Source organism: Rhincodon typus, chromosome 3, assembly GCF_021869965.1.
Source record: "Rhincodon typus isolate 14 chromosome 3, sRhiTyp1.1, whole genome shotgun sequence".
Classification (NCBI taxonomy): domain Eukaryota; kingdom Metazoa; phylum Chordata; class Chondrichthyes; order Orectolobiformes; family Rhincodontidae; genus Rhincodon; species Rhincodon typus.
This window is the reverse complement of record NC_063334.1, coordinates 1494692-1508740: the sequence shown is the minus strand read 5'-3', so window position 1 is coordinate 1508740 and position 14049 is coordinate 1494692. Positions and strand designations below refer to the sequence as shown.

At 43.3% G+C, this 14049-nt stretch overlaps 1 protein-coding gene across 1 annotated transcript in view; it reads right to left on the bottom strand.

Moving 5' to 3' along the window:
• LOC109935472 (sodium/potassium/calcium exchanger 2) overlaps positions 1-14049 on the bottom strand; it is a 93578-nt gene that overhangs the window by 50493 nt on the left and 29036 nt on the right. Inside the window, exon 5 of the mRNA XM_020534115.2 lies at positions 8981-9079. Within this exon, the coding sequence (XP_020389704.2) occupies positions 8981-9079 (99 nt within the window). The remainder of the gene's footprint in view (positions 1-8980; positions 9080-14049) is intronic.

Here is a 14049-nt window from a genome sequence, read left to right as displayed (position 1 = left end):
GGGAGATTTTGAAACTTGTGAAATCCACATTGATACCATTGGGCTGCTGGGTTCCCAAGCGGAATATGAGTTGCTGTTCCTGCAACCTACTGGTAGCATTGTTGTGGCACTGCAGGAGGCCCAGGATGGACATGTCGTCTGAGGAATGGGAGGGGGGGTTGAAATGGTTCGCGACTGGGAGGTGCAGTTGTTTAGTGCGAACCGAGCGTAGGTGTTCTGCAAAGCGGTCCCCAAGCCTCCGCTTGGTTTCCCTGATGTAGAGGAGGCCACAACGGGAACAGCGGATGCAGTATACCACATTAGCAGATGTGCAGGTGAACATCTGCTTGATGTGGAAAGTCTTCTTGGGGCCTGGGATGGGGGTGAGGGGGGAGGTGTAGGGGCAGGTGTAGCACTTCCTGCGGTTGCAGGGATAAGTGCCGGGTGTGGTGGGGCTGGAGGGGAGTGTGGAACGGACAAGGGAGTCACGGAGAGAGTGGTCCCTCCAGAAAGCAGATAAGGGTGGAGAGGGAAAAAGGTCTTTGGTGATGGGGTCGGATTGCAGATGGCGGAAGTGTCGGAGGATGATGCGTTGGATCCGGAGGTTGGTGGAGTGGTACGTGAGGACGAGGGGGATTCTGTTTTGGTTGTTATTGCGGGGAGTGGGTGTGAGGGATGAGTTGCGGGAAATGCGGGAGACACAGTCGAGGGCGTTCTCCGTGACTCTCTCCGTGACTCCATTGTCCTCTCCACACTCCCCTCCAGCCCCACCACACCCGGCACTTTTCCCTGCAACCGCAGGAATTACTACACCTGCCCCTACACCTCCCCCCTCACCCCAGTCCCAGGCCCCAAGAAGACTTTCCACATCAAGCAGATGTTCACCTGCACATCTGCTAATGTGGTATACTGCATCCGCTATTCCCGTTGTGGCCTCCTCTACGTCGGGGAAACCAAGCGGAGGCTTGGGGACCGCTTTGCAGAACACCTACGCTCGGTTCGCACCAAACAACTGCACCTCCCAGTCGCGAACTATTTCAACACCCCCTGCCATTCCTCAGACGACATGTCCATCCTGGGCCTCCTGCAGTGCCACAACGATGCTACCAGTAGGTTGCAGGAACAGCAACTCATATTCTGCTTGGGAACCCTGCAGCCCAATGGTATCAATGTGGACTTCACAAGCTTCAAAATCTCCCCTCCCCCTACCACATCCCAAAACCAGCCCAGCTTGTCCCCGCCTCCCTAACCTGTTCTTCCTCCCACCTATCCCCTCCTCCCACCTCAAGCCGCACCCCCATCTCCTACCTACTAACCTCATCCCGCCCCCTTGACCTGTCCATCCTCCCTGGACTGACCTATCTCGTCCCTACCTCCCCAACTACACTCACCTTTACTGGCTCCATCCCTGCCTCTTTGACCTGTCTGTCTCCTCTCCACCTATCTTCTCCTCTATCCATCTTCTATCCACCTCCCCCTCTCTCCCTATTTATTTCAGAACCCCCTTCCCCTCCCCCATTTCTGAAGAAGGGTCTAGGCCCGAAACGTCAGCCTTCCTGCTCCTCCAATGCTGCTTGGCCTGCTGTGTTCATCCAACTCTACACCTTGTTATCTCATGGACACAAAGAACCTGTTTTGCTGCAAACCAAAAGGAAACCTGATGAGGCCAGCTATCCACAAATGCCAACGATCACCACTTACCTTCTACTTCCTATGAATGTTCATTAATCATGTGGCTGAAACTGGTTCTCTGACACTGAACTCACTTTATCTCAAAATTCAGAGATGCCTAGGACTGTTGCAGAAGATCAACCAGGCAAAAGCTTCAGAGTAAAGTTGTGCCTCATTTGTCTTTCAAGAGCCAAGTGGCTTAAAATTATATTAAAGAACCAGGCACCTTGACTCTAACGTTCTTAGTTCACCTGTAAAGGAACTAGACCACCTGATTCAAAATCCTTGTCTATATGTCCAGCTCAATCGTCTTCTCCTCAAAGGAACTCTGCAGTGAAAACCCTACCCCTCCATCCCCAGCTATCTCAATGTATCGCAATTACAAGTGAGGAGTGGGAAATCCGTCCTATGACTCTCAAAGACAAAAGGACTTAACTATTCCTTTGAGTTCTGAGGAAGGGTCACCGGACCTGAAACGTTAACTCTGTTTTCTCCTTCACAGATGCTGCCAGACCTGCTGAGCTTTTCCAGCAACTTTGTTTTTGTAACTATTCCTTTTGTTTTAATAATTATGGAAATTCACGATGTTCTTTAATTGTATCATTTTCAGTTTGTATTGTGTGACTGATGTAGCTTTAGATATTTTTGGAGGAGAGTGAGAGACTAATTAATCCTCTTTGTTTAAACCCACAAAGTCTGCACTGATAACAGACAGAAGGGAGGGGAATTGGATTTTCAATATCTTTGCTCCTTTATTTGTAAAGGGTAAAAAAACAGCTGCGATTATTAGAGAACAGAATCACTGCTTCTTACAGCACAGAGTTGACCAACTGGTCCATGTTAGCATTTGAACTCGTTGTAAAACCTACTCAGTTAGCCCCAATGGATTCTCAAGCCTTGCAGCTTCTCTTGCCCCAGAAATCTACAATTCCCATTTTAAAGTTACTTCTGAAAGAGTGACGAAGTATAATGGAAAGCGAGCGTTTTTCTGAAATAATTCACTGAACTGATGGAGCTGTTTGGTAATATGCTGAACATTTCAGTTTATTTTAATGTGACTAAATGAAAACACATTTAACAGCCTCTCTCCTTAACTTGTTTAAAATTATTTCAAAGATTAATGTTACATTGTCCAAAATATATTACCCATCCTTATTTTTCTGAAAGGATTTTTTGGAATCATTTATTCTTAAGAAGCCATAATAAAATTTCCACGTGCTTAATGCCAGTTTTGCTGTTGGGCAGTTAAGCAATTACAGTTATATTACCCAATAATGAACTCTGCTAAAAGATGGAATAAATTTAATTCATATTAACTAAATATTGACAGACAAACTGGGTTTCAAACATGGTGTTACATTAGAAAATGGGCAGAATGTTTTAATGTCTCGCTAATTATCTTCCCATTTTACATTATTTAATTCAATTAAAATCTTCTTAGTTTGTTGCAGAATGAAATGCCAACTCATTTATCTCCATTACTGCACTATTATTAGCTAGTCAAGGACAATTCTGTTGACCATTTCATGGCTACTTTATTGATTTTGGATAGTGTTTCATGACTTTTGAATTAGGTTATGTTATATTTTTGTCAAACCGAATAGAAGGTTAAAAACTATGGTGATTAACAATAGATTTTGCAAATTGCATCTGCAACAACTGTGCTTATGGCTATTTTATCCCTGTAATCTATTTGAAGTGTGATCCTTCAAGTTCAGGCATCAGTCTTCAGGTGACATCTTTAATAATTTCAGACAACACATGTCACCGAGGAAATGTTGATGTATACAATGGATTAAAAAAATGCTAGTACTTTTAGGGGCAAGGTACTGGCATGGATAGAGGATTGGCTGACTGGCAGAAGGCAGAGAGTGGGTATAAAGGGGTCGTTTTCAGGATGGCAGCCAGTGACTAGTGTACATTAATGGTGTGGACGAAGGGATTGAGGGCATTGTTGCTAAGTTTACAAATGACAAAAGATAGGTGGAGGAACACGTAGTGTTGAGGAGGCGGGAGGCTGCAGAAGGACTTGGACATGCTAGGAGAGTGGGCAAAGAAGTGGCAGATGGAATAAAATGTGGGAAATGTGAGGTTATGCACTTTGGAGGGAGGATAGAGGCATAGACTATTTTCTCAATGGGGAATTGCTTCTGAAATCTGAAGTACAAAGGAACTTAGACATTTTAGTTCGGGTTTCTCTTAAGGTAACATGCCGGTTCAATTAGGAGTTAGGAAGGCAATTGCAATGTCAGCATTCATTCCAAGAGGGCTAGAATAGAAGAGCAGAGCCTAAAGTTTCCTGATGCACTAGATACTAAACTTTTGCAAGAGTTGGCGGATTTATTAAGGAATATTATGACCCCAAGTCTCCTCTAATTCTGAGATGCTATCGGTTTTACTCAGCAGTTCGAGAACCAGGGAAATCCATGTCAGGATTTTTGACAAGGTTAATATGACTGGTAGAGGCATGTGACTTTGGCTTAACGCTTAATGAAATGCTGAGAGACTGCTTGGTATGTGGGATTAATGATGTGACCATGCAAAAGCGCCTACTATCTGAAGCCCAACTGGACTTCAAACATGCGCTACAACTGGATTTATCATTGGAGAATGCAGTAAGTGAAGCATATTAATTACAGGACAGTCCAATAGAAGTCGACACCCACACTAGTCCAACTGAGCTTGGGAGTCACCACTTGAGTACAGGTAATTGCATAGACTCACTCAGGACATATCCTGAACAGAAAGACTCCAGGTTATCTTACAGCCTAACCCAAAACAAAGCCAAGATCTCGGCCAAACAGTTATTTTCTTCAGGTTCAGGGCATGCAAGCCATTGTAGTTGCTGCTGGTATGCAGGCTCCAGACAGCAAAGGAGTCCCACTAGGCCTGAACAGAGTAAGAGAGCTCATTGACCAGTATTCAGGAGAGTGAACACCCTGGAAAGCCCAACTACATCTGGCTTGGAACAGCGAAATTGCCTCGCTACATCCAAATCAGAACCAATCAAAATAAACACCTGGTTAAATGATCATCCAATTCTAATGGAGGTTGATACCAGTGCGGCCATTTCAGTGATTGCAGATCCAGTCTTTAATGAAATTCACTCTGGACTCCAACCCTTAAGTTTGTGTAAGACCTCGGCTAGCCTCAGAACCTATACCAGGGAAACTTCACAGATTGAGGGTACAACTTCAGTTCTGATCTTGAACAAGAAACAGCTGGTTCAGTTACCACTCATGTTGGTAAAAAGGCTCAGGCCCAAACCTGATGGGGTGAAATTAGTTGAGAAAGACTCATTTTGATTGGCTCAAAATTTATCAATGAGAAAATGTCTGCCTGACTGACATCCTAATTAAAAACTTGAAGCTTTTTTTTAGGAAGGTCTAAGGACTATCAAAGGAGCCAAGGCCTCCTTGGTCCTTGTTGTTGTTGTTGACTCTAAATGAGCTACCTGAGTTACAGAGTTGACAAGACTGTGTTACACCCGTTGGAAGATAAAGTGAAGGTGATCAATGGTGTCCCGGTTCCCATGTCTATACTGGAGTCTAGGTCTATCCTTGGATTGGTGAATTATTACACAGAGTTCTTATGTAACCTGGTCTCCGTTCTGGCACCCTTACATCTGCTATTGAAGGAAAGGCAGCCTTGGAAATGGTCTTGTAAGCAAGTTGCAGCTTTTAGGGAAATGATGAAGCAGCTGTCATTATCTAAGATGTTGGCACACTATGATCCAAAGCGAGATGTGGTGCGGACATGAGATGCTCCCCATATGGTATCGGGGTAGTGTTGGCTCTCAGATGGCCCCAAGGAGAGGAACGCTCAATAGCGTAAACTTCCCAGACTTTAGCTGTGGCAGAGCGCAAACATGCCCAGACAGAGAAAGAAGGTTTGGTGGTCATCTTTGGTATGAGAAGGTTCCAAAAATACCTTTATGGACCTAAATTTGTCGTAGTAACAGACCACAAACTGCTGCTAGGGCCACTTAAAAAAGACAAGGCCGTGCTGCCTATAGCTTCAGTTTGAATTCAGTGGTGGACTCTGATTCTAAGCACGTACAATTACAAGTTGGAACACTCTCTGGGAGGCCAAGTCGCACACATGGATGCCTTCAGTTGGCTCCTGCTGGCAGATACACCTCTGGTTAATGTCCGCTGCAAGAGTCCATTCTGGTTTTAAACTTTCAGGATACCCTGCCGGTCACCGCTGACAATATCAGACTGTGGACACAAAAAGATCCGGTCCTGGCAAAACTAAAGCAGCTGGTGGTGATGGGGGAAACAAAAGGGCCTCCACAACCAGAATTTAAATCCTCCCGGACCCAGTGAGACCAAATCACCACACAGATGGCATATTATTACAGGGAGCAACAGTGATTGTCCCAAGTAAAGGTCGCCCAGATACTGGCTGAACTCCATTGGGGTCATCCAGGGGTGTCCAAAATGAAGATGTTGGTGAGAGGTTATGCCTGGTGTTCAGGATTGGATGCAGACAAAGCCACGTTAGTGGGGCAGTGCCCAGAGTGCCAACAAGGATAAGAATTTCCGTCAGCAGCTCCCCCACATTCGTGCGAATGGTTGGGTAAACCCCTGGACTCAGTTACACGTCAGCAATGCAGGTCCTTTCACGGGCTCAATGTTATTAGTCACTGTGGTCACCCACTCAAAGTGGTTCAATGTGCAGAGAGTTCCTTCGTCAAACATGGGGATGGCGATAGAAAACCTGTGAGCATCTTTTGCGATACATGGATTCCCATATGTGTTGGCCACAGACAAGGGGCCATCATTTACTAGCACAGAAGTCAACTTCATATCATCCATCGTCCAATGGTCTGGCAGAAAGAGCAGTCCAAGATTTGAAGGCAGGCTTAAGGAAACAGCCTACAGCTTCACTAGATACCAAAACTGTCCCGGTTCCTGTTTGATTATAGGACCATCCCTCATGCAGCTACAGAGACAGCTCCAGCAGAGTTGCTAATGGAGAGAAGACTCTGCACCAAGTTAAATCTGATCTTCCCAGACCTGGAGGGGGAGGAACGCCAATGAGAGACACAAGACTCCTCTGAGCGAGGGAGGCAGTTTACTTCAGGGGCCCAAGTTTGGTGCCGACACCATGGGAATGGCTGTTCGTGATTAAGGGCCTTGTCAATGCGAGGTCAGTCCGCAAGACATGTAACGTTCAGGGTAGGGTGAGGCAGTCCTGAACAAGCACGTGGATCACGTGAAAGCTGAAAACTCGCAAACAGAGCTGGACCATGACATACGCGGCTCCTCGGAACAGCTGGAAAGGCTGGCGGAACCCATTGGTTCTCCCCCTCAAACTCACGTCGAAGAAACCTCGGATTCTGAGATGGACACAGTGGATACCACAGCCTCGACACGCTTACTGCCTGAAGAGGAGGATGAATTATTTCCCGAGTCACTCTGAGCACAAGATGTAAACTATAGTCCAGTGCACATCACACATATCTGAGGCTGTGTCAGAGGAACTAGACTCGGTGTGATAACGCCCCAGAAGAAGCTACAGACAAAGAACATGCCTCCATCCCTGGACATAGAGGGGGAGGGATGTAGTGATTGTAATGAGGTCAGCCAAGTAGACCTCCTAGAATATGAGTTCCCTGATTGGACCAGTTTAACAGCCCCAATCAGCGAGCCCTGGCTGACAGATATAAACAGGAGTGTCTGAAAGCTGGCTCTGAGGGAGCTGGATCAGTGCTAAGTATTGTACACGTGTAAATAAAGGGTGACTTGGTTGATGGGAGACCGGCCTCTGTGGAGTTATTTCAACTGCCTTATTTTTATACTCAATTCCACTGACTAAAGGATAACATTCTTTTAGCTGCTGTGACTGTATGCTGGTTTCAATTCATGGAATCCTCTGAAACTCACTATCTCATCATTTGGATTATGCTTTTTAAAAAATTCCTCCTGTCAAAATGAACAAATTCACACCTTCCCACATTATACACCAACGGCCACATCTTTGCCCAGTCACGTAATTGATTAATATTTTTGTTTTGTAATTTCTTCCCTGGGTCCTCTTCTAATTCTAAAAGGAAAGTTAGAATTAGAATTACGCTTTGTCAGAAAATTTGGCAACCATACCTTCAGTCACTTTGGGCAAATCATTTATGTAAATTGTAAAGAGTCAGGTCCCAGCACTAATCCCTGTGGCGTACCATTTGTTACACCTACTATCTGTTTCTTTGTTAGCCGGGCAATCTTCCATCCAAACCATTATGCTAGCCCCTTGACCATGAGCTATGAGCTTCTATTTTCTATAGTAACCTTTGATGTGGCACCTTAACAAATGTCTTCTGAAAATCTAAGTATCTGCCAGACACTCTTTATTCACATACTTGCATTTATCTCAAATTCTCTGACCACTGGCCATAAAAAACACCCATTGGAGGGTGGCTAATGACAGCGACAGAGGCAGTGCATCTTATTTTAAGAAAGGCTCCAAATATATTCTGTATCAACCAGTGAAAAAGCACCGCTTTAAGAAAATTGCAAAGGAAAACAAGACAGAAAAATGAATGTAGAGCTTACTGAGAGAAAATTCCGTGCTACACACTGCACGCTGTTTCACAATATAATGTTCTGAGAGATGATCCGATTGAGGTTTTAAGACAATGCAGAATTCCTCTAGAAAATAAATTCCGGAAGTGTAAAAATAAATCAGTATTTCAGCTAAGCTCTTTAAAAACTAGCCCAAAACAAGGAAAGTACCTTCTGCCAAGAATTCTGCTGTCTAAAAGAATATACATACAAAATCACCTAAACTGTTAAAATGGGGGGATAAGCAGACAGTTGAGTAAGTCTGAAGAAATGGCAGAGAATTTCAATAAAAACAGATGTTGCAGTGGCTCACAAGGTGGTCAGGCCAGTTTGATGGGTCAAGTGACTGTTTCCTGTTCTAATGTTCACAGGTCAGGATACAGCTCTTAATCATTTATAACTCTGACTTCAAATCCAATATACAAAAGTCAGCAAAAAGCTCATTTTTGGCTCTGATCAAGGTGCTGAAAAGGACCTTTGGCTTCTTCAAGTACATGACCAAACTATAATTTCAAACATGGATCAATGGACAGTTCGTAAAGTGTCAGTTTCTTCATATCTTGCTTCAGTAAGACAGCTCAAGTAGAATAAGGGGAAAAATGACTCCATGACTACAGAAACCTTTCTTTTTACTATACAATCTCGAACAGCATTTCAGAAGTACTTGTATTGAAAACAAAAGGGCTTGAAAAAATAACGTGAATACTCTGAAAAACAGAATTTGAACCACTTGGCACTATTTAAACTTTAAACACAAAGATAGTTACCTGCATGATTAGTAGTTGCATTGGGTTTTTCACCATCATCTACTTGACATTTGTTTTTGGCCAGTTTGTGAAGAATTGATGCTCTGTGATGGAATTTACCTGGAGTGAAAGTAAAGGATCTAATGAGCTGTTTATTTGTGTCCTCCTCAATCTAAAACATCATCATAGAACAAGAAACCTAAATTTCTAATCATCACTTAACATTTTGCACAACTAGGTGATTAAAAATATCTTAATGGAACACAGCAAGGGAAATTTTAATTCTCCTCCCCCCCTGTGGAAAAAGGAATGGGAGCAATTCAGTCAGTACAGCTCAATTTCGGCCCATGTTCCACTTTCATTTGAGGTACTCGATGCTGATTCAGACAAGAGCCTAAAACAATTACAAATCAAAGTTGTGTGTGAACACGTGACCCCAAATTTCACCTCCACTCCTGAATGGGGGCACTCATGACAGGCAGTTGGTTAGGCAGAGATGACAGGAAGGCTACGTTATACTAGTGTTCACTCTTGCTAGTTTTCTGGCCCAAAGTTAAAATCAACCCAAGTTTTACCAATGGGTAACATCTTAGCAGAATAACGGTGAGATGAATTAAATGATCCACAGAGACTGATGATGTTGGCAATGAAGTAAAGAAAAATAATAAAGGTGCTTTCCAAAAGTACATCTGGGATTTTAACAAAAATGTTGCAGAATTTTCAGAACATGCCTTTCAATGTGGAATGTACTCATGCAAAAGACAGTGTTGGTGACATGCAAGGTGAAAAGACAAATCACTCGAACATTAATTTACAAAGCTGAAATTTAATCACACAAACATTCACAGTTTATTGAGGAAAGGCCATGGAAAGCAGAGCGGTAGGATGTTCAAATTAGAAAAAAATGTAATGTCCGTTGAGCTTTTAATATATTAACCTAATAAATGTCTTGCAACATTTACGATAAAAATGTCATCAAAGATAATGTGGCATCATAATGAGCCACCATCATGCAGTTTCTTGGGTTAAATATCACTTCCAGTATGATATAGTTTGTGTGCTCCCTATGCATTAGCTCAGATAACATATCACAAAGATCAGGTACTTTTTGAGATTGGTGTCTTTAAGTTTGCTAACGCAGACTATTTGCATTGCTGTAATATTATAGACTTATATATAGTCTGGGTTCTGTGCTTACTGATGTTGCTGAAAATTGCACACTAACTGACAGATAATGGACTCCATCACACTCTATGACTGAAGGTAAGGCAGGTACCTCTATCCTAAACCATGTACCTTGATTACATGTAACTGCCATAAAGGTGCACTGCCTGCCTGGTGTGGAATCGATAACACAACATTCCCTGTTTGTCCTTTAAAACAATGACATCCATTTCTGAGCTTCATATAGGAGTATTGTCTCTACACACTGAGGTAATGTTTTGGTAGATGTATGACACGATCAGTCTAGTCCTTATATAGTTATCATGATCGGGCTGTGTAGCTTCAGTCTATGATGTGTCATTGTGGACGGATTTGTACCATTTGCCATAGATGTGTCGTTGTTGTTTGGCATGGTATCTTCAGAATCCAGGTATTCATGGGCTACAACGGGTGGTTGATGATAGGGGATTTGAATGTCACCCATTTTTTCACACAACTCGACTGTTGCTCCATACACTGCAGCACAACCTATACACAATGATGTAGCATGTTTCCATGAAACCATTTGTTTATATGAAAATCTCAAACTCTTATGCTTCATTCTGGTTCAAATTGGAATAACTGACTGCATGTCTGTTGCTTGTGCTGTTAAACTACTATCGCCCTTCTTTCTAACACTGCATCACACATGTGGTTGGGCATTAATATTGTGGGAGGGGGCAACTGTGTGGATCCATCTTCCAAACATGAGTGTTTCTGGTGCGGATAAACCATTGTCTTGAAGCGTGGCAATAGCTTTCTGACAATCTTGGCAAGTCGTGTTACATTTGAACGTTATGGATTTTATGACCCAGTGTGTTCTGTGAGGACATTAGACTGAGGGTGGCGAGGAGAAGTTTCCTGGGTGCATTAGCAGACTGCGGACTTTTGCCTGACACAGTTTGTTAAGTATGTTCAGTGTTCCTTAATCTGGTGGTCAATGCATCAACGACTAGTACATTGGCGGCATGTTTGATTTGTCGCACAACAGGGAACTTAGCGAAGTAGTGAGTTACAGGAATGTAATTACATCCTTGGGCATGGTAAAATTTCAGGTGTGACCTTGAACTGCACCTTAGAAAGAACCTGATGGTAGGAGACACTCTCTCCATTGTTGTGGTTGATGGCTAGACTGGATGATGCAGTCTCAAATCTTTGGTGCTGCAATTCATGGAGTTTGGTACCTCGTGGATCATAAGATATAGATTATACATGCTGGTAGATCACGGATAGCTGGTCTTGCTGCAGCAAAGATGTAAAAGGCTTCAGATGTCCATCCCAGTGAGGTACACTAACACTGAAGATGGATAATGCCAATGATGTTTCAGATGTCCAACCCAGTGAGGTACACTAACACTGAAGATGGATAATGTCAATGATGTTTCAGATGTCCATCCCAGTGAGGTACACTAACACTGAAGATGGATAATGCCAATGATGTTTCAGATGTCCATCCCAGTGAGGTACACTAACACTGAAGATGGATAATGCCAATGATGTTTCAGATGTCCGTCCCAGCGAGGTACACTAACACTGAAGATGGATAATGCCAATGCACAGAATATCAGACTCTTTGTAAGCAGCAAGTTTATCGTGTGTGGATTGTCCACATCATTGCAGTTTCCTGAGTACATTTCTTGTAACTTGCATAAAAGGACGATATTTGGACCAGAGGTAGAGTCAATCTTGGTGCTTACTGTAAGTCATCCATTCCTTTTGGTGTTTATCACTTAAAATGAAGAAACAGCTTCAGCTTTTTTGACAATATCCACCTGGTGCAGCAAACTGAGGAGCCACAGATGCCAATCTGTTACATTTCTCCAGCTCGAACCATTTTTATTCCAGATTTCCAGCATTCACAGCATTTTGCTTCTAAACTGACCACTTGTGCTGTCTGATGGAGGTCTGTAAGTTGTGACATTCAACATAATGCTTGGGTTTGATTGATATGCTTGTGTGTCTTGGATAGAACTTTGGAAACGTCCTTGACAGCGTTTATTGGGTTGTCTGTTGAGCATTGTGTTACACTTTTGGTTTTCCTCAACTGGGTTAAAAGGTGAAACAAATCCAATGTCCTTTTTAAAAAAACATAGCTTACACACTTACCAAAATTCTGGATGGATCAGACAAGCCACATCTCATACAAAATCTGGATGTTTTGCTGAGCCTGTTAATGGCTGCAATATTTCATAGAATCTCTACAGTGTAGAAGCAGGCCATTCGGCCCATTGAGTCCACACTGATCGTCTGAACAGAATTCCACCCAGACCCACCCCCTCCTACTCTGTGCCTGTAACCCTGCATTTCCATGGCTAATCAATCTAGCCTGTACATCCTTGGTCACTACAGGCAATTTCCTGCAACCAATCCACCTAACCTGCACGTCTTTGCAGTGGGGGAGGAAAGTGGAGCACCTGGAGGAAACCCACGCAGACATGGGGGAGAACGTGCAAACTCCACACAGACAGTCACCCGAGGGTGGAATTGAACCTAGGTCCCTGGCACTGTGAGGCAGCAGTGCTAACCACTGAGCCACTGTATCCCTGTAATTGTTGTACTAGTTAAACAACTGAAAATGTTGTTGATCAACTATGATTGATTTGGACCTGCGTCCTACCTCTAGCCATGCATCACTGGTATATTATTTAGATTTCTCTAGAAACGCCTTTCTGAAGAAAAGCTTTTAATGGCTATGGATGCAATGACCAGTTCCATAAACCTTTCAGCCAAATTAGACTCGGTGAAATCACATTCTCTACCACTGCATTGACACCTGCCTATGAATCAGTCAATTACTTCAACGTGCCCATTGTCATTACGACACGAATTCAAGCCTGTGGACCTGAAGTTGACCTAAACTTTAAGCTCATCTTCTAAAATCTGCAAAACGTTGTCAGGAATTTTCCGACATCATGAGACATACAAGAGCATTTGACTTTCCTTAATCCTTTGTTCCTGAGAGCAATGAAGAGTTTAGCTGCCAGTTTTGCCTTATCAGGGTTCTGAGGAAGGGTCACCGGACCCGAAACATTAACTCTGTTTTCTCCTTCACAGATACTGCCAGATCTGCTGAGCTTTTCCAGCAACTTTGTTTTTATTGCCTTATCAGGTATTTGTCGAGCTGGGAAGCAAACATTGATTCTCTTTCTTCAAATGATGGAAATTCTGACAGAATGTCAATGCAGGTGCTGATGTCTGGATGCAGATAAGGCCTTTTTGAGAAAGAAAATATTTTGTTCAGTAACTTGTTCTGTACTTTGTTATGGAGATGCATCCGTAGGTTGGAGCTTTATTTTAACGCATTTTAACACTCTGATTTAAAGTAAACATCTGATCTGTTGTGGTCTCCTGGTTTTCCTTTTAAAGACGGTGTACTGAAACGTTTCTTCGTCCAGTTACAGGTTTGCGGCACTTCAGTCTTGGTCGTTAACTTCAACTCTGAACAAAGGGGAGGAATGATTATTAGGAAAACACTCTTCATAACTGTCACTGTTTAGTACCAACTAGCTTCTATTATCTTTTACTGCGCACTTGCTACCATCACAATATGTCACCATGACATGTTTTCTTGGCTCAACTGCCACTGCCAGCATGATATGGTCTAAGTACTACCACATTTGTCGGCTCAAAATGACACACCACAAAGATCAGGCTCACATTCAGACTTATATTGCAGTAACATCACAGGTCTACACCTCATCTTGTTCTGTGGCTACTGATGCCACTACACATTGCATACACAAAACTGAGTGACTGAAGATACTGCTTCAGAGGTAGTAGGAACTGCAGATGCTGGAGAATCTGAGATAACAAGGTGTACAGCTGGATGAACACAGCAGGCCAAGCAGCATCAGAGGAGCAGGAAGGCTGACGTTTCGGGCCTAGAC